This window comes from Peromyscus eremicus, chromosome 12 (genome assembly GCF_949786415.1).
Source record: "Peromyscus eremicus chromosome 12, PerEre_H2_v1, whole genome shotgun sequence".
Taxonomy (NCBI): Eukaryota; Metazoa; Chordata; class Mammalia; order Rodentia; family Cricetidae; genus Peromyscus; species Peromyscus eremicus.
The window spans coordinates 36,612,717-36,632,388 of NC_081428.1; the positions used below are offsets into that span (position 1 = coordinate 36,612,717).

At 42.0% G+C, this 19,672-nt stretch overlaps 1 protein-coding gene across 1 annotated transcript in view; it reads left to right on the forward strand.

Moving 5' to 3' along the window:
* Positions 1 to 19,672, forward strand: part of Crybg3 (crystallin beta-gamma domain containing 3) — a 110,432-nt gene that overhangs the window by 58,848 nt on the left and 31,912 nt on the right. Inside the window, exons 8-15 of the mRNA XM_059276983.1 lie at positions 669 to 805; positions 1,583 to 1,697; positions 2,801 to 2,836; positions 4,978 to 5,111; positions 8,178 to 8,304; positions 15,983 to 16,125; positions 16,221 to 16,347; positions 17,198 to 17,230. Of these exons, the coding sequence (XP_059132966.1) occupies positions 669 to 805; positions 1,583 to 1,697; positions 2,801 to 2,836; positions 4,978 to 5,111; positions 8,178 to 8,304; positions 15,983 to 16,125; positions 16,221 to 16,347; positions 17,198 to 17,230 (852 nt within the window). The remainder of the gene's footprint in view (positions 1 to 668; positions 806 to 1,582; positions 1,698 to 2,800; positions 2,837 to 4,977; positions 5,112 to 8,177; positions 8,305 to 15,982; positions 16,126 to 16,220; positions 16,348 to 17,197; positions 17,231 to 19,672) is intronic.

Sequence of the window (19,672 nt, forward strand, 5' to 3'; positions counted from 1 at the left end):
TATTATTGCAGTTTGTACCAGGCAAGTATAATTTTAAAGGAAGGTCTGATGGGGGGTGAGGGGTGTCTCATTTTTTAAAGGCTAGGGTATAGAGTCAAATTTCATAATATCTTTTATCATCCAGCCAACTTGCATTGAAAAAACAAGAGTCCCACAAGTAGGAAAACCCATTTCCTTTCCCTCACCTCTAGTTCCTCCTCCTTTGTTGATGTGAACTGGATAAACGCACCGGCCGTGCCTCTCCATTATTTATTTTTTATGTCCCCCAGGAGAGCAGCTTTTATTTAAGTCCCTTCCTCCCTTTCGGCTTTGTTATGCTCCTGAGAAGGAAGACTTGCAGACCTTTGGCACTCAAATCCTTTAGTAACTGAGCCCTTCTTAATGGGGCAAGTATTTTAAAAATGAAGCAGGAAAAAAAAAAAAAAGGAAAAGAATGAAAAGAAGACAGTAATTTTTCCAGCCACATTCATATGATTGTTGCATTATTCATGTGACTCCCGAGAAAGACTTTGTTTAATATTTGCTTTAGGATCACCAGTCCCTGCCTTGTGTTGTTTCCTGGAGAAATCCCAGTGCACAATGAAACCCTTGTAATCATGCGTCCAGGGTGTGTAGAACACTAGCCTGTGTGTCTCCAGATGATTTCAAAAGCAATTTTTCTCTTCCAGGATTGCAGCATTCCGGAGATAGAGCTGTGCCCACAGTCTGACCCTGGGTGCTACCCTATCTACATACATCGAGCCGTGCCCAATCTGGAAGAGCTGAGCATCCCCAAGTCTACGTCCTTCACCGTGAAGTCAGGCGTGTATGTGTCAGCTTTCCTTAATTGTAGTGATTAATGGCTACCAAAGTTCACCTTTGCTTCAGTTTCGATAGATGACATATGAATTCCGAAGTGTTAGTTAGTGTTGTTTATGCTTCCGGATACCCAAGAAAGACTACTTCCTGGTTTAAAACGGATGCTGTCCTTCCTTCTTGGATCCAATTAAGGCTTTGATGTATGACTCCTAGGAGCAGGTACACAATCCCCAGACTTCTTGAGAGATGGATCACGTTGTCTTTTTACCTAACACATTTTGGGACTGAGAAATATAAACATGTCCCTGATCTAAAACTGTGGACCCTAAATGATGCCTAGCTTGTGTTAACGGTTGATCCTTTCTCAGTACCAGGCACACGCCTGTGTTTTACTTCCCTGTTCCTGAAAGGCAAAGGCGGAGTCATTCTCGCCTTGTTGATGAGTGATCAATCCTGGGGTGTTAGCTGGCAAGCAAAGATTTGCTGTTAAGTGTCAATTTCTAAGTTATAGTCTGCTTGCATTATGGGTGCTGCATATTTGAGGTCTTAGAAAATTCTAGGGCAGAAATTAATACACAATACCCAGAAACAAGCCATAAGTTAGAGAGTCCATGAATGTAAGTACTTAAGAATATGTTAGCATCTCTCATCATATGCTAATTACTTTGGTACATTTTATTAGTGTAATCTATCATGGAATTTTTTGACAGCCCCTTTTTCCTCTTATAGAGCCAAACCAAAGTATTACTACCATACTTTAACCAATCATTTGTACCTTGTTTAGTTGGCTGGCCTACCCAGATATTAATTTTAAGGGGCAAGCTACAATTTTGGAGGAAGACCAGGGCCTCTTTGAGATTTCTGCAGCAGAAATGAAATCACTGCATCCTCTTCAAATGGTAAGCAGATTCAACCCGAGGCTCTCCTCTTCCCCAGCACCCACACGTGCCGGTCAAACCCTGGGTCACTGCCGAGAGCCCTCAGTCAAGGCGTGATTGCATGCACCACTGGATTGACAAGCTGTATATTGTGTTTCTGTTCATATCATACAGAATGTTTGCATTTACGTTGAACTGTGGCAAGCTTATCACAATACATACAGCTTTTTTTTAAAAAATAAGTATTCCATGAAATTTTAAATAATTAATAAAATCCGGAGTCTGTCTTGCTGATGCTCATTAGAAAATTAGTTGCAGAAGAGTGTCTCTTCCAGTTTAATAATGGATAGTAAACTCAGCATTAATAATAAATTGGTCGCTGTTTCAGTGTTTACCATCTTAAAGATTAAATAACTGCCTGCAGCATCTCTGTGGCAAAGTTTTTTGTTTTTTTTTTTTTTGAGGAGCAAACTGTTTGATTAAATGTAGGCTATGTGATAAAACATGCTTGGTTCTGTGTCTTGGAAAATAGAAACAAGGACAGATGCAGAAATTTTAAGAAACATCACAATGTGGAATAGCATTTTTAACACTTAACATTATGTAGTTAGGGCTTTTGTGAGAATGATGTTAATATGTACAGTGTAGGGTCTTCATGTTACCAGGGCATTAAGTATGATCAACTGTGTTGGCAGAACTGGGGAGAGGAGGTGTGGGGATGGTGCAGTGCCCTAATTTAGAAAGCCCGAGTGGTTGTAGGGGATGCCTTCGGATACTGGGCCTAGAAATCTGCTCTACCAAAGTGTGTCTTCTGAAGCTGTTGGCAGTTCCCCTCTTCTGTTTGGGATGTTCTACAGCTGCAGTGACATCTTTAATTGTGTGTGTTTGTTTAAAGATCCTTTTGAGTTCTGATCTGAAAGCTTTTAAAAAACGCCTTGCCCTGTATGTACTGATGTAGATCAGTCTGACTTGGTTTTGACTGCTGTAGGGTTCTGAATTTACCTTAGTTAAATCTGACTGCTGCATTGTCACAGCTAATGAGAATTCTGTAACCCGCACATAACTTTGTTACTTTCCCCCTTTTTGTGTATTTACCTTGTCTTTAAATGTCTTGTCATCTTTAGGGCGGACTGAAAGTGGAGATGCCTATGAACTTAAAGGTAAGTCTGGAACTGTAGGCTGGCTCAAAAGACTGAGAGAAGACAATTAGGGGACTATATGCTACCAAAGAGTGGAGGCTGCAGTAGTTAGAAGTGACTGGGTAGAATGTTTCCTGAGGGCCCATGCTGCGGCTGTGAATAGGACGCAAAGACAGTGTTCAGACACGGAGGTCTGTGCCGTCACCTCCCACAGACCCACCTGGTGCCCACTGTCAGAAGGTGGCAGGTGTGATTTCTGTTCGGTGATGGAGGTGTTGAGGTTGAAGCTGGGTACTCGAGTGAAGTCAAGTGAACTCAGAATGATGCTTGGAAAGAGGTCAGTGCGGATGAGTGACAGCTCGCTCCTATTGGATGGATGTCAGTTTGCAAGAGTGAGTGCCTGAAAGGGATAGTAGAGGCAGTGAAAACTGAGTGGCAGAAGGGACAGGATCAGCATGATGCAGGAGGAAGAGATGGAGCTACAAAATGTGTGTGAGGTGGAATCAGAGGAAAATCTGTCCAGTGGTCAAAGATGCAACCAGCCTTCAAAGGTACAAAGTAGTCCTTCCAGCCAGAGCTGGATGTGCAGGGCGACATCTATCCTCACTTTTCACAAAGTAAGATCCAGTGCCTCCAGGTCCTTTTCTTTTCTCCTCATCAAAGTTGCAGAATTGACTATGAGTTTCTTAGTCATATGGATGGAGTCTTTTAAAACTCACATGTCTCAATGCATCTTTTATACCCTGACTGCAAGCTGGGATCATCTAAATTTTAAGATAGCCTAGTCTCCATTCTTAGGTATTCTGATTTGATTTTGAATGAGGTCAAAAAGTTTCAAAGTGTCCCAGGTGATTACATATGCAGCCAAGGTTGCAAACTGCTGACCTAACTAATAAATGTAGAATTACCTGTGACAGTCTCCATGTGACTCCTGCTACAGCTTCCAAGTGTACTGAATCACAGCTTGATGTGGGAAAGGCTAAGCTGTCCTGGGGCAGTTGCAGTTTGACAGGTTGTAGACCTATATGAGCAGATTTCATAAGTAATCACAACTTGCCAATTAGAAATTAATTAACATTGATGATGTCATAAGAGCTTTTTTTATGAATACTGCTTTTTACTTAGCTTGAATATCATCACTGCATAAATAAATAAAACTTCATTGTATATATAATATTTATATATTTTAACTTTGTTACGTATAAATGATTATTACAGCTTCCTGTAAAAAGCTAGTGTGTAGAATCAAGATCAGTATTATATAATTTTTTTCAGTCTATAATGTTACACATTTTTTTAGAAATAATAAGTTATAATTTTTGTTTAGTTTTGTATATTTCAGCCCAGGGATTTACCACCAAGATCTTTGGTTTTAGTTGTATGTCAATTATTCCATTAGCAACAGGAAGGACTAAGGGTGAGGTGTGGAGAGATCAACACTGTTACCAGAGCCATGTATTTAGAGTAGGGGGTACCTGAGAGGTAAAAACAGCGAAATGGTACCCAGAGCACTGTGTGGCAGCAATTCTCTCCTGCTGCCCATCTGCTTCCTGCTCAGCTCATCATACCATCTCCAGATTTGAACAAAATGCCCAATTAGCGAAACACTTGAGTTTCCCGTTATTTCTTAGTTTCAGGAAGTACTGCGTTTACATTTAAAACTTTCACACCTCTACCTTGGCAGCAAATATCAACAGCTATAAAAGGCAGCTGGTGTCATAAGAAGCTGTATTTGGGTTTTGAATTCAGCAGGTAATTTAGTTTTAGGCACTAGAGGCTCAAAATGTTTTTACACCTTCTGGGGTATGAGGTGGATCTGTAGTGAATTCACAACACAAGAGAGATAGAAAGAAAATTCAAGAATCATCTCTAAGGCAGTTTAGCCTATATAGTGGTCCTAGCATTTGGGTAACCAGAAAAATGTAATAATAGACAGGTACATTATCAATGTGAGAGAAGCATGAGAAGAAATAGTCGACCCTAAGAATGCTAATGGCTCATCCATACTTTGTGAATATCAAGTGTTGTTTTATATTATAAAATTAGTTTAAAAGGCAGATGTTGCTCCATATTTCAGTTCTGTCTTTAATGCCACTTAAGTAATTCAGACTCTATCCATGGTATGATACAAGCACATTAAATAACAGTTTCATGTTTTTCAGGTCATCCTCTATGAAAAACCTTACTTCTATGGACATACCAAAGAATTTAGTGAGCATATAGATTCTGTCCCTAAGTTTTTAAAGAGTGATAAGGACTTCCATGGCATTGGATCAATTCGTGTCATTGGTGGAGTGTGAGTGTCATATTTTCAATACATGATTTATTAGTCCACTTTTAAAGCTCAAATGATGTGCCAAACAAGACAAAAATCAGCCAACCCTAACCTTACAATCTATCTCCCTTCCATAATATATTAAGTGAAATATATAATTTAGTAGTGATTGGGCCTACTTATTGGTTTTAAAGACTCACTGATTTTAAAGATTTTGAAATAGAAACTATATTGTGTATTTAATGTAAAATTTCAATACCTAGTTTTTCTAAAACACCATAGAGGTAAATTTCTATTTTTTACAGACTATGAACTTGGGAGAAGGCCTGGCTGTTTAATCTGCTATTCTGTTGATCTTTTGTCTAAGCTCCTTGGTAGTGAATTATCTCATTCAAGTAATAGAATGAGCCCTTTGATCCCCAAGTCAAAAGTGTTGACATTTGTGGTCTCCTGTCCTGGAATCACTTTTGATGAAACCATCTAAGAACCACTAGATATAAACACAGGGGTGTTGCTGCGACCCCCAGCCTCAATCGGCATTACTCCAGCAAAAGACCTAGGAGATTAGTAATCAGGCTGGTCTTTGCCTCTTTGTTTGTGTTCTGTGGAGTTAAAAACACCAAGCAGAAACTTTGCTCAAAGCTGATTTGCTGTTGAGAGGACCATGCTGGGATCCATCCAGGAACATTCTCATGTCTCGCTTCACACACTGGTTATTTTGAGTGTGGTTCATTTTAGTGTCAAGCATTGATGTAACATCGTATAACTCGTTAATACCCCTCTGGCAATTGATGCTTTTAAAATATTCATAGGCATGAACCAGTCTACAGTCACCTACAGTTCTCTATTTGTGGTTTGTGACACAAACTACTGACTGCCATACCAGCCAAATGAGAATAGAAGAAAACTCTAATACGCTAGATAAGTAGGTCGTATCGATACTTGGTGTGGTATGCCAGTAATCATTTAATTACTTGTCCCTGAATTAAAAATGTCTATTGTGTTTATTTGTAATGTTCCCTGATTTGTGGACACACGTGCATATTGTTAAAACTCTGCTATGGAAGGTTTTTGTCTTTTTCTCCCCATGAGACCTATATGTTTTCCCCTGTTAACAAGATGGATTCAAAACTAGTTTTCTGCCTTAGGAAAAAGTTATCTGCCAAAATTTAGTGTGATGAATATTATTTTCTACAATTGCTTTCTTAAAAAAGTCCCAAGAATGGCCTGTGACAGAGAATACACACTTAGAGTTTTATGTGACAGTCGAGAAGAAATGATGCTCCAGTGACAAGCTAACTCGATTCTTTTCCACCGCTTCTCTCATTTCCGGGCTTTTTAGCTGTTTTAGCTTCCTATATGGAGAGTATGGGCCCTTCTTCATCCCTGTCCCACCTGCAGGAATCGGAAGGCAGGAAGACTGACAATCTTGCCAGGCTGTGGCGGTGCACGCCTTTACCCAGCACTCGGGAGGCAGAGCCAGGCAGATCTCTGTGAGTTCGAGGCCAGCCTGGGCTACAGAGTGAGCTCCAGGACAGCCAGGGCTACACAGAGAAACCCTGTCTTGGAAAAACAAAGCAAACAAACAAACAAAAGACTGACCATCTCAGCTTCTTTTCAGATAATATGTACATTTAAATATCCCAGATGAATTTTAATCTTAATCAGAATTTAGTCTAAGAAAAACTGGGGATATAATTTCCATACTGTCATTATGAAATAGATAAGGTAACCTTAGTTCATCTCTTAACATTAAGGTCTTTGTGCTGCTCATTATTTTTCTCAATTAAATATAGCTCAAAATGGACTTCGAATAACTTCCTTAATATGAAAGAAAGCTTAGACTGTGTTAAGTTTTCTGTGAAATGTATTTTCACATTACAGTTTAAGAACATGATCATGATGTTAGTACTGTCCATATTACAAGCTCACTGAAACTTACCGGTGTGTTTAGAGGTTCATTCCTCTTCCTGTGGAATCCCACACCCTCCATTGCCTAGAAACAGAAGGCAAAGACAGATGAAGGGTGGCTGAAAGTGTCCAACTTTGTGCTGTGTGAAGCGTCTTTTTTTTTTAAAATATATTCATTGCTTCAGAGGCACAGAAAAAAAAATAATAAAATAATAGGCAGCCTTTGTGGGCTTCATTTTTTTTCAAGTTTCTGAATCAGAAAGCCCCGAATTTGGAGGATAAGAATAGTCACCTTTAAAAACTATCCATGTGGAAGACTCTACCCTTACTTCATCGTGCAGGTAAAGGCGACTTTATAGGCAGCCCATTTTGTGAGTCATCTCTGCTCGCTCACATTGCATTCGGCACTGTGGTGTAATCTTTATAAAGAGGTAAGATTCACAGAGGAGCCTAAAAGCCAGTCGTGCTTATCAGTGTCTCCTGATGCTACCAGGCTAGAACTCAGGAAGCTTGAGCCCCTGGAAAGTACTCCGCAGAAATGCTTCCTGTTTCCACGATGAGCACTGATAAGATGCTAGGATGGAGGGTTCCCACCCATAAGTGTTTACAGGCGGACATTTTAGTCCACATACAGGATTCCAGCTCAGTAGTCTTCCCCAGTTGCTCTTTGGGAAACCTCCCTGTATTTTTGTTTTCTTTTGTTTTTTAATCTGCAGCTGGGTAAAGGGTTCCTTTGGCTTAAACCCTGAGTAAATGATTAATAAAATAGTCCTTCCTTGGTTCCAGAAGGGCTTAATCAGTGTAATGAAAATGATTTCCTTGGATTGCAGTGTGGGTTTGAAACTTTTTCTCATTGGCAGTGTGTACTTCCCATTATTTCTGCTTGGCAAATTATTCTCTGACCGTGGTGAGATATGGTACTAGTCATTCCACAAACACTTAATGAGCTTGCTCTGTTGCAATTCTACAGTTAACCTTTTGCTGGGGAAAGCTTCCACACTATAAAAACTATTGATCCACGAGACGCGTACCATTTGCCCATCTTTGTGCGTGGAAACAAACAAGGTCATCTTTGGAAGGCTAGATGAGTGGCTTTGCCCTTTACCATCGTACTTTTCTCTTTTGCTTTCTTGACTAGTTTTATCCGTGGCTCAGTTGAGTCTCCTGTATTTCTAGGTGGGTTGCCTATGAAAAGGAGCATTTCAAAGGCCAGCAATTCCTGCTTGAAGAAGGAGACTTTGAAGACAGCAGTGCTTGTGGAGCGTTAAGTGGCCCCATCATGTCCTTCCGGTACCTGCAAGCCGTGAGTCTGCTCTCTTAACAGTAATTCCTACCTGTTCTACGTTTTCGTGGAAATGAGAAGCGATTCTGGTAGAGCCTGAGGTCGCAGCCCCTGAGAGCTTCCCGCTGAGCAGGGCTTGCCTGCTTTTCTTGCCTGGGGTGCTTATTATAGAGTATCTATTTTGTACTTTTTTTTTTTTTTTTTAATTTTCTTTTCGTTTTTGAGACAAGGTTTCTCTGTGTAACCTGGGCCGGTCTGGAACTCACTTTGTAAACCAGGCTGGCCTAGAATTCCTGGAGATCTTCCTGCCTCTGCCTTCTGAGTACTGAGATTGAAGGCGTGTATCGCTACACCTGGATTACTTTTTACTCTTCATCTACCGACTCCCTCATTATTTTTGAGCACCTCCTTTGTTAGGTGTGCTGTGATAAACACAGCATGCAGCAGCCAGAGCCCCCCATGACAACACCCGGAGCAGGCAGTCTGGTAGGGAAGGCAGTGCAGAGATAAACAGCGTTGTTGGGCAAGTGACCAGATGAAGTACTCGGATCCAGAAAACGGTCAGTTGGTCAGTTCTCCCTACTTGGAGGACAGAGCATGGCTCAGCTGAGGCTCCTGCTCAAAGCCACCCGAGTGAAAAGTTTCCAGGATGGACCACCGGCGTGAAAGGAAAACAAAGGTGTTATTTTATAGCAGGAGATTGACCCATGTTAGTGGGTGAAGTCGTGAAGTCCGGAGTTTAAGCCACAGGTTCTCAGCTGGGGCTGATCTTCATTCATGCGGCACTATCTGGAGTGGACATGTTGGATTGCTGATGTTTCAGGGGACATGGGTCTACTGACATCTAGTGGGTAGAAGCCAGCAAATCTTGCCATAGCCCTGTGCTGTGCAAGTCTTCCCCAACAATAAAGAATAACAGGATGGGCTGCAAGGACGGCTTGGTGGGTAAAAGCACTTGCTACCAAGCCTGATGACCTGAGTTCAATCTCCAGGATGCACATGGTGGAAGGAGGAAATTGAGTCCCTTAAAGTTGTCCTCTGACGTGTACACACACACACGCACGCACGCACGCACGCACGCACGCGCGAATGCAGTAATGACAACAACAGCGATAGCAGTGAAGAATGGCAGGGTCACAGATCCTCACAGTGCTGAAGCTGAGAAACTTTCATGCAAGTGAGGTGTGGTGTGTTTAGAGGAATACGATTCAGTCAGGATTTAAGAGAGAACTCTGGAAGGCTGAGTTCAGCAGTGAATGAAGGGCCTAGTACCAGGGAAGAATTCAGGTTCATCTTTCCTGGGTTGACTGTGAGTCACTGGCGGACACTGGAAAATTAGTGGCTGAGGAAGAGCGTTGTGGTGACTTTATGAAGAAGTAGAACAGTCAAGAGGGAAAAAATGCTGGAGCTAAGAGGTCTGGACTATTACAGAATTCCAGGCAGAACTGGGGGAGGCCAGAGAGATGATGGATGCCGCAGCATTCATAGGGTGATGGGGCTTATCCCGTGGGGCTTGTTTCCCTGACCAGCCCTCTGGACTTTTTAAAGAATCTCGAGTAATGGTTCTCAACCTGGGGGTCGAACGACCCTTTCACTGGGTTCACATAGCAGATATCCTGCGTATCAGTCGTTTGCATTAGGATTCATAACAGTAGCAAATTATAGGTACAAAGTAGCAACAAAAATAATTCTATGATTGGGGGTCACCAGAGCATGAGGAACTCTATTAAAGGGTCACAGCCTTAGGAAGGTGGAGAGCCACTACTCTAGAGGAATGTGTTTTACTTACCACCCAGGTGTTTTGTAATCTTTTCCCAAAATGATCTCTGTTCTGTTCCTAGGATGTTTCTTGAGCCCTCCCTGAGGGAACTGCTATAGAAATGAAGAGTAATCACAGGCTTACCTAGAGTTTAGGTGACTTCAGGGATTGTGCCCTCTGGTGTTTAGGTTTCTGCCTGTGTGTGCCCCCAGCCTGTGTGACCCCCACCTTGTTAGTCAGGAGGAGCCGAAAGAGAAGGTGCATGGGGGATAAGGGGGAAGCTGCTTTTTTCATAAATGATCTTTTTTTGATAAGAAAGTGAGTATTAAAAAGAAAAAAAGTTCTACATGGAGAAATCGAAGTTGGATACAGAAGTTGTTTTTGAAGCAATAGATGGGTAACTTTTAAAATGATAATTCTGATACACAAAGGCCACATAGCTCACATGAGCACTAACAGGAAAGAAGACAAAACTAGACACAACAAGCCTGCTGTCCTCTTTGGAACACGGGCCACACATACTGAGGAATCTGTGGCTATGATTCTAGTCGCTGTTACTCAGTATTAAATTCTTAAAAATGATTTCCCAGCCTACTAAAAAGAGAATCAGGTGGGAGCATTAATGCTGCTAGAAAGGTTTAGAAAGGAATGCCTTGGCGTCTCTGAGCAGCAACCATGACTAAAGCAACCGAACAAAGAACAACCCCATATCAGGCTGGAATCTGCCAAGAGTTAGACATGCAATTAGGGCCGGGTGGCAGTGGCGCACGCCTTAAATCCCAGTACTCCGGAGGCAGAGCCAGGCGGATCTCTGTGAGTTCGAGGCCAGCCTGGTCTACAGAGTGAGATCCAGGACAGACACCAAAACTACACAGAGAAACCCTGTCTCGAAAAACCAAAAAAAAAAAAAAAAAAAGAAAGAAATGAATTAAATCAGGAGAGATTTGATGTAGATAAGTGTTTGTAGTAGTATGTGGTAGGAAAAAAATGGCATAAACACATTAATTTCTGCTGTACACAAAAGTTTGACACATGTATAGAAATTATGAGCTAGTTTTTGTAATGAATAAGTAAAAGTGCTCTTCAGAGAAAACCTCTGCTGTGCTGTGTCTTTAAGTTAGATTTTTAAGGTGACATTTAATCCTCATAATCATCTTAGTCATTGTCATGTACTAGTCTATGGCTTTAACTAGAGACTTGCACTAATCTTGACAAAAGCTCCTGTGAGTCCACTACCATGTTAGGGGTTAGGAGGGTTGAAGAGCAGTATGTCTTCTGTAGAACACATTCCATGGTACCCATTTCTGTTGTTCTGAAGACATGGCCTTAAAGAGCATCTTCACAGCAGAAAGCAGGATTTCATTCCATCCAAGGCCTAATCGGCTTGGTATTTCATGGGCAGCTTCCTTTAGAGTCACCTGGCAGGCCAGCACACACATATAATATGTGTTTACATGACTTTCAGATAGTATTCTAGAAGTCTATTACTAATATGCATTCAGATGAATTATACTAAAAGAACTATACACTTTTAGACGTAAAATTATTGTCGAAAGTCTTTAAAGACATCGTATTTGAGTTACATTTTGAAAATCTCTGTATTCTTCAGCCAGGCACGTAAATGGGAAGGAGTGATTGTGACCCTGGGCTGGTATGACGTACCTTTTCCCCCGTAGGCTGGGATGTCTGTAACCTGGGAAGGGGGGAAGCATGGAGTTCACAGTCTCAGTTAGTCATGTGAAATCACCGTGCCAACAGGCAGGAAAGCTGTGTGTGTGGTGTGCGGTGTGCGGTGTCAGCTCGGATCTCCTGGCTGCAGTACGTGGAACACTCTGGATTTGCTAAGGTCAAATAGCGGATATGTTCCTCCGGGATGACGGGAACTGTGCCATGTAGAGATTGGAAGAGGACAGGGAGAAATGCATTCCCAGTTCCAAATGAGTCACTCAGATATGCACGTGTAGCTGATTGCTTTTGAAGAAAGTGGACACTGAAAGGAATGCAGTGGAGTTCAGGCTTTGGGGTCCAGGAATTTTTATTCCTTCTCTTCCTCAATAAACTGTGCTCAGCGTGCATGTGTTCCTTCAGATTTACTTCTGCTGTTTGATTTTGCTTTTAGCCAGACCCAGAGTATGTCCTCCGACCTCTGAACCCAGGTGGAGTTGGAGACCACTGTTTCCTTTAAGTTGATGGATTCACCAGGTCTCCACTGGCTCCTAGATCACAGTGCCCACTCAGGGTCAAAACATACACACTCCCTGGCTGGATCAGCTCTGACGGTGTATGGAATTTAAAAGTCATCATATTGCTGAGCCCTGTGGTTCGTCTTTGGGCTTAAAGTGGCTCTCAGTTTGCTCTCACAGGCAGTCCTATACTTGAGACTGTACTGAATAAGTCGAGTACTTTAAAAATATAAAACAGAATATAGCCTTTAAAATCACTCCACCATTGTTCATCTTCTTTAAGCTGAAAACTTCTCCTTGCCCGAATTTAGCGACTTAAATGTGCGGAGAAGATCAGGGGTGTGGTAACCTAGAATTCATAGGTGGACCCCAGACATACTCCACTCACCTCCAGAACAAGGCACTTGGAAGTTTTGTTTCATTGTCTGGGGTTTTCTGGGTGCTGGGGAGGCCAGCCCAAGGCCTCACTCATACGATGCCGTCACTCTATCGCGAACTACATCCCTAGCCTGATTTTTCCATATGTAATTCCTTATTTTGTACATGTGGCATCTAGATGTTCCTCCTCAGGAGGGTGGACCCAGCACGGGCCCGTGACCGAGCGCACGGATTGGCTCTGAGCCCCAGCTCTGGCTGTTAGGGTTACCACCTCAAGGGCTGCCAGGCAGCTGGGTCTGAGATTATGTGTTTGACAGGTCTGAAGGACAAATGCAGAATGAGACAAAGCTGGGGGGTGGGGGGTGGTTCAGAGGGAGAGGAGAAACTGGGAGAAGTTGGAAAACAAAAGATGGAAAGCAAGAAAAGCCACAAATAAAAGCAGAAAACAGAGAGAGAGAAGCTCCACCACTTGGGCCTTCCCTGCAGACCACTGCTAAGGCTTTGGGGGATGGGAGGCGATGTAGAAAACTCGGAGTGTGTGAGTATGTTCTCATGATCCTGTATGCTGTCAGCCCGTGCGTACTGTAGTGACGACTCATGTGATAAGAGGTCCCTCCTCTCCTTAGCTCCAGGCCTCACTGTCACACATGGCCTGAGCCTCCCTACCATTTCTCAGCTGACTTTTCTTGCTGCATCCGCTTCCCTACGAATCACACAATATGAGTGCAAGTCAGTGCTCAAGTCGACTACATCCCTGCTAACACAAGTATTTCTGGATGAAAGGGCAGATAGACAATACACATGCAAATGCCAGTGGTGGTCTATGTCCTCCAGTGAAACAGTGATCCAGGGCACATCTCAGCTTATTGGGCTTTCCAGTCCTAAGATCCCAGCACACTCAATAACAGGCCCTCGCAGAACCAGAGGAACTAGAGTTAGAGGCAGGGAGTTTGAGTCATGAGAAATGCAGAGGAGAGGTCACTGGGATGGAGCACTGCCCCCGAGCCTTTCCATTAGGGTTAGATCTGGTTTGGTTGGTCACTGTTGATACTGGTTCCTGACAAGCACCAGCCTGAGCTCTGTTCAGCCATCACTGGACCCGCACAGTTGCTATAAGCTGGCCAGTGCCCTTTGAGCATGGAGGAACAAAGGCGTGACTGTGTCTGGGAGCCTGTGATGGGGAGGCTCCTGGAAGGTGATCACAGGTTATTAAAGTGTGCGTGCCTGTGTGTGTGTAAAAGCAGAGATTAGAAGAACTAAGAAATGTGTTTTAGAAATGGACTTTTAATAAGAGCTGGGACATTGGCTGATCCAGCATGTACCTTTTCAGTTTACTTCTTTTTTCTTTTAATGCAGCATGTGAAATGAATGAAAGCAAGGACTCCTCTGGAGATAGAATTAAAAACTCAATTATGGGTTAGAAATTATTTTGTGATGAAAATTGTAGACAAAAACTGTTGTCCTTTACCCTGAAGTTTGATAGAACATTTGACTCCACTTTGTCAGCAATTTTTAAATCCTTGGAAGTTGGCCAGGAGGTGGCGGCGCACGCCTTTAATCCCAGCACTAAGGAGGCAGAGGCAGGCTGATCTCTGAGTTCCAGGCTAGCCTGGTCTACAGAGTGAGTTCCAGGACAGCCAGGGCAACACAGAAAAACCCCATCTCCAAAAACAAACAAAAAAGGCAGGGAGGAAGGGAAGTGAACAAGTTGTCCAGTGCAGGAGGATTAAAGAACATTTTCCTGCTCACTAGAGATGCTGGGGTTTTTTGTTTTGAATTCTTATTTTACTCACCCATAAGAAATAAGTATTCGCCTGAAAGTGTTGTATTTATAGATCTTATTTTTACAAATTAAAAAGGTAAGAAGTTTAGTATTGTGGGGTATAGAGAAACTGACAAGCATTTTCTGTATTTCTAAACAATGAACTAATAGAAGATATTTATGTTTATGTGTACATGGGTTCCTGTGTGTGTGTGTGTGTGTGTGTGTGTGTGTGTGTGTGTGTGTGTGTGTAGGTCAGAGGTTGACATCACATGTCTTCCTCTAAATATTTCCACTTGATTATTCGAGCCAGGGTCTCTTACTGAACCTGGACATCACTGATTTGGCCAGATGGCTGGCCAGAGAGGTCCACAGTGCTCTACTGTGCCCAGGGTTTTTGCTTTTCTATTTGTTTGCTTTTAAATTTTTTAGAGAATTTTATGCATGTATACAATGAAATATGATCTTAACTATTTACTATGTCCTCCTCCCAGCTCCCCTTATATGTCCCCAACATGCACCGGCCAGCTTCGTGTTCATGCCTCTTTAAAATAAAAAAATTTGATAACCGGTTCTGTCCATGGGTGTAGGGCTACCCTTTCATTTCTGTGCTTCTCACTGGCCATATGGCCTCCATTCTGTTTCCCCAGGTGAGGTGTGGAGCCACAGTGACAGTGTGTCATGCAGTAGTCCTTCCACACCTCACCTGGGGAAACGGGATGGAGGTCATGTGGCTAGTGAGGACAGTTGATGAACTTGTCCAAATCTGTCTACTTATCTACCCTAAGCTGTTAATCATTTAAAAAAAATGAAAGGTAAGCACTTAAGGAACAAATATTGGTGATTATACGCATATTGCAAAAAGAAATGTTGATCAAGAGATTATGTGTATGTGTGTGTAATATATGTAAAATCTTTTAAAATCAAGGGTGTTTATCATTGGATAGAGAAAATTTGTTCAATTTTTGTTCAATTTTGATAACGTGTGTTTTATTATATATTATTTAAGTCTCTTCCTGGAGGGCTGTGACGCAAAATTGCATCTAGTCATTTTAAAGTTTATTAATTTACTAGTGAAATTAGGAGTTTATATGTTTGGCTTTAATGTTGGTCCTGTGAGTTGCCTCTGTCTGTAGCTGATTATGTGTTTATGTTTAAAGTTTTCATAAGATCATAAATATATCAACTTTAAAAACAATTTTCCTGGCCTCATTTTGACTTTTGAACATGTGGTTTTCTGACAGCTCAGTTGTATCTAAGGCTCATAAAATCATGCCTCCTGTTGCTCACAGTGCGTTAGATTTTCCCTTTACCTTGCAAGATTTTGCTCAAGCGGGAGTTTGACTATTTCCTGTAATTAGTACATGTGATACAGCTGATCCTAGCAGTTTACCTAGAACTGTTGACTAATTTCCATTTATTTGACATGTATTATTTTCAGATTAGAGCAGAGCCAGGCTTCATGTTTTCCTCTCAACTGTATTGGGATAGAGATTACAGCATTGTGTTTGATGCCATCAAGGTTCTTGCTGGAATTATTTGTGGGAACATTATCCTGACAGTATGTGGAATTGTGCTGCATGTGTTTTCTTAAATAGCCCTCTCTCCTCTTTTTAGAACTTTATAGAATCTTCTATCACACTGTTTGAGTCTGACCTAGAAAGTGGGAAGTTCATTGACATTACAAATCAGGAAATTTCTGACTTAGAAGAAATCGGCTTTGGCAGTGAAACAAGATCCATTCACGTGAAGAGTGGAGTGTATGTAGCCCCTGCCCCAAGAGACTGGGGGAGTCGGCGGGGCTTAAAGCTGTGCGCTTCTTGATTCTACTGCTCTCCTATTCTCTGCTTATTAGATGGGTTGCCTACCACCAGAAGTTCTTCTGTGGAGATCAGTACATTTTAGAGAAAGGAAAATACAAATGCTTTTTTGACTGGGGAGGATCCAGTAATACAATCTTGTCAATCCGGCCAATCCAGCTGGTAAGTGAAGTGTGGGGCAGACCAGGCCAGAAGCATGTAACAGGATACAGCTGACTGTGCAGAACATTGTTTTACAGTGGTTAGATTTAGATTCTGTTAATGTGTTTCTGCATGCAGTAAATAAAACACCACATGCATTTCTACTGATTGTGGAGGGAGCTAGTAGATAGGCATACATACTTGAGGCATCCCAATAATAGAACCAGTTCATTCATTCAGCAGTATTGCTTAGTGCCTCTGACTTGTTAGACACTGTGCTGACTCACCGGAGATAAAAGATGAGTATGACTTCCCTGATGGCTCATCATCTCCTAAAGGGAGAGAGATTCAAGGGCAGCTAATTATAGTGCAGCTAATGAGAAGATTAAGTGTGTAGATCATTCTGGAAGAGGTGGGGGAATGACACTCTGTCTCTGGGGGTTAAGACCTTGCCGAAGGAAGGGACACCCGTGATACCTTATAGGGGTTTTTCAGGCAGAAAGAATAGCCCACTGAGAGGGAGCTGTGTGCAGAATCACAGTGTCAAACCCTGTAGCCATGGTCAATGAGAAGTATCACAGAGTGGCCGGGATGTCTGTGCCTTAGTGTCAGAAATTGAGGCCCTTTCTAAAATGTACCCGGGTACTCTTTTCTCCTAGCTACAGAAATACTCAAAACTAATCGTGAATACTAAAATCATTCCAAGAAAATTCCATAGGTTATTTGGGACAGATGGGGTCATAGGTAGATGAAGGAATTTAGTAAATTGGTGAGACCATGAAAACCTTTTTCTAGGGATATTTTCAAAACCTTCTGAAGCTAGCTAAGATGATATGATGCAATTTTGAAACTATTTTAATATGTCTTTCAGGAACCACTTGGGATAAATGAGCCTCCACATTTGGTATGTTTGAAAATATTCTTCATTTATCATTGTTGGAGTATTTACCAAAAGCGTGTACACTTTCTCAGATCTTTCTCTTTCCCTAGCTAACTTTTATGTGTATGTGACAGAGCAGGTTCCCATTGCACTCCATGCTCTGAGCTCAGGAGTCTCCTTTTCGTTAGTTGGTTTGGCTGGGATCTGTCACAGCAGCCTTCATTTCCTCTGACAGAGCTGGCGCTCTGACCACAGTGGCCCCTTGGAACCTGTGCCTCTCTGTCTTTCCTATTGCCCATCTGTCCGTCCCTGTCACTGCCGCTCTCAGAACCTCACATCACGGTGTTGCGGGAGGAGCAGAGAGCTTGCAGCAGCCCCTGTCTTGCTGGGCTCATTATGCACACAGGCTTAGAAAACATTGGTACTATATTAATTTATTTATTTTCTGGGGAGGGCTGTGCTCTCCTGCCGTGGTGCATGTGTATGGCGGTGTGAGGACAACTTGTGGGGATTTCTGGTGTTCCCACTCAGGCCATCAAGTTTGGTGACAAGTACCCTTACCCTGATCATTACCCTGTACATGGATTTCTGATACTTGTATGATTTTTTTTAAATCTCTAGTAACTTTAAACCTCCCTCTCTTCCTCTGTCTGTCTTCGTGTCTCTGTCTGTCTCCATGTCTCTGTCTGTCTGTCTCTCTCCCTCTCCCTCTCCCTCTCCCTCCCTCCCTCCCCCTCTCCCTCTCTCCCTCCTTCCCTCCCTCCTTCCCTCCCTCCCTCCCTCCCTCTCTCTCTCTCTCTCTCTCTCTCTCTCTCTCTTTCTCTCTCTCTGTGTGTGTGTGTGTGTGTGTGTGTGTGTGTGTGTGTGTGTGTGTGTGTGCGCGCGCGCACAATGGTTCAAAGAATTTTGGATAGGACACCCAGGCCTAGTGTTGGTTTATTGTCTGCTAAGGTCTGGTAATTGTGTTTGGTCAGTACTTGTAATAATTTTGGGGATTAACCTCATGCATGAAAATAAAACTTGAGATTCTGAATTCCAGTCAGAGTCATTATCATACAGCTAGAGGAAGGAAAGTGGACATCCTGTAGTTTCTGGTTTCAAGGTCTTACATGAAAGAAGGACCTGGATAGGGACAGAAACACAGTGAGAGACAAACACTGCTTTCCCTGTTTCTTTTAGTATAACCTAGTTAGGAAAATCCTTGTCCAAAGCTACGTGTAGTGATTGATGACCAGTGACATTCACTGCCGTACGTGGTGTGAGTCTTCTCAGTGTGTACAGTTTCCATGTTCCTGTCAGGGCCTGCGCATTTCAGTTCAGCTTAGTTTAATTGTGTTCTACTCACTGGAAGTGCTTTGAAGTTTTTATTATTTTCTAGTTAGCTGAGACCTTTTGAGAACAGTTCCTCCATGAACACAATTGAGTGGTTGTATTTAGAGACACTTCCTGCCAGGAACTTTATTTTGGATTTTTGGGAACGTCCAGCTGTGGATTTTTAAAGCACATGTTTTTACATGAATCAAAACAGCATGTGTAGATAAAAACATTAACAGGGACAATTTCAAGTTTTTTTTTTTTTTTTCTTTTTTGGGTTTCTAGTGCAGATTAAACATCCCACTCTTCCTAGCTCTTTTTTCCCCTCCCAACTCCTTACTCTTCGTTTTTTAAAATGAAGTTGTTTGGGGGCAGGTTGTTGGATTATCTTTATAGGGTTTCTAGATTAACCAGAAGAGGGAGCGTAGAAGACGCTCAGTGAAATCCACTGTGCTTTTTTTTTTTTTTTCTAGCTGTGCCTCAGTTATTGTGAGATCACCTTTTCTGACAGGTGTATGATAGCTGATGTTTGGTAATGTGTGTACAAAGCCTCTTTGTTTATACAGCATCAGAGCCCCTGTGTTGGGCCATTTTCTTGTTTATATTTACCTAAACAAAAACAAACAAACCTTGGCTGTGTGTTCACATAGGATATTTTTTCCTGTCTGAGAAGCAGTTACATTTCAGGGCTCAAGTCAGAGAGTGAATTTTTCCTCTTGTGTTAATTATCTCAAGGAAAACTAAAAGCCGTTCGAGAAGGAAAAAAAAAATCTAGAAAATGTATAGAGCGTAATGTACATCATTAGAGTTACAGACATAGGATTGCTGGAGGTTTTGTGAGTATGAAATATACATTTCACTGTTATATTAAAAGAAATCAGCATTTATGTTGGAGGGTGCTTTGCTCTTGAGATGCAGACCAGTCACTAAGTCTGATTACCAACTCAAGATTTACATAGCATAGTAGAGCTCTCTCCATCATTGGAGATGGCATTTAATTTTTTTATTTTTTCCCCCAAACAAAACAAACACTAAACAGAATATGGATTATTGTCGTTATCTTTCCGACTCAGCAGGAAATGTCATAAACATTACTAGATTAAATATTACAAAAGTTTATTTCTTGTCAGGGGAGTTATAGTGAGTCAGTAT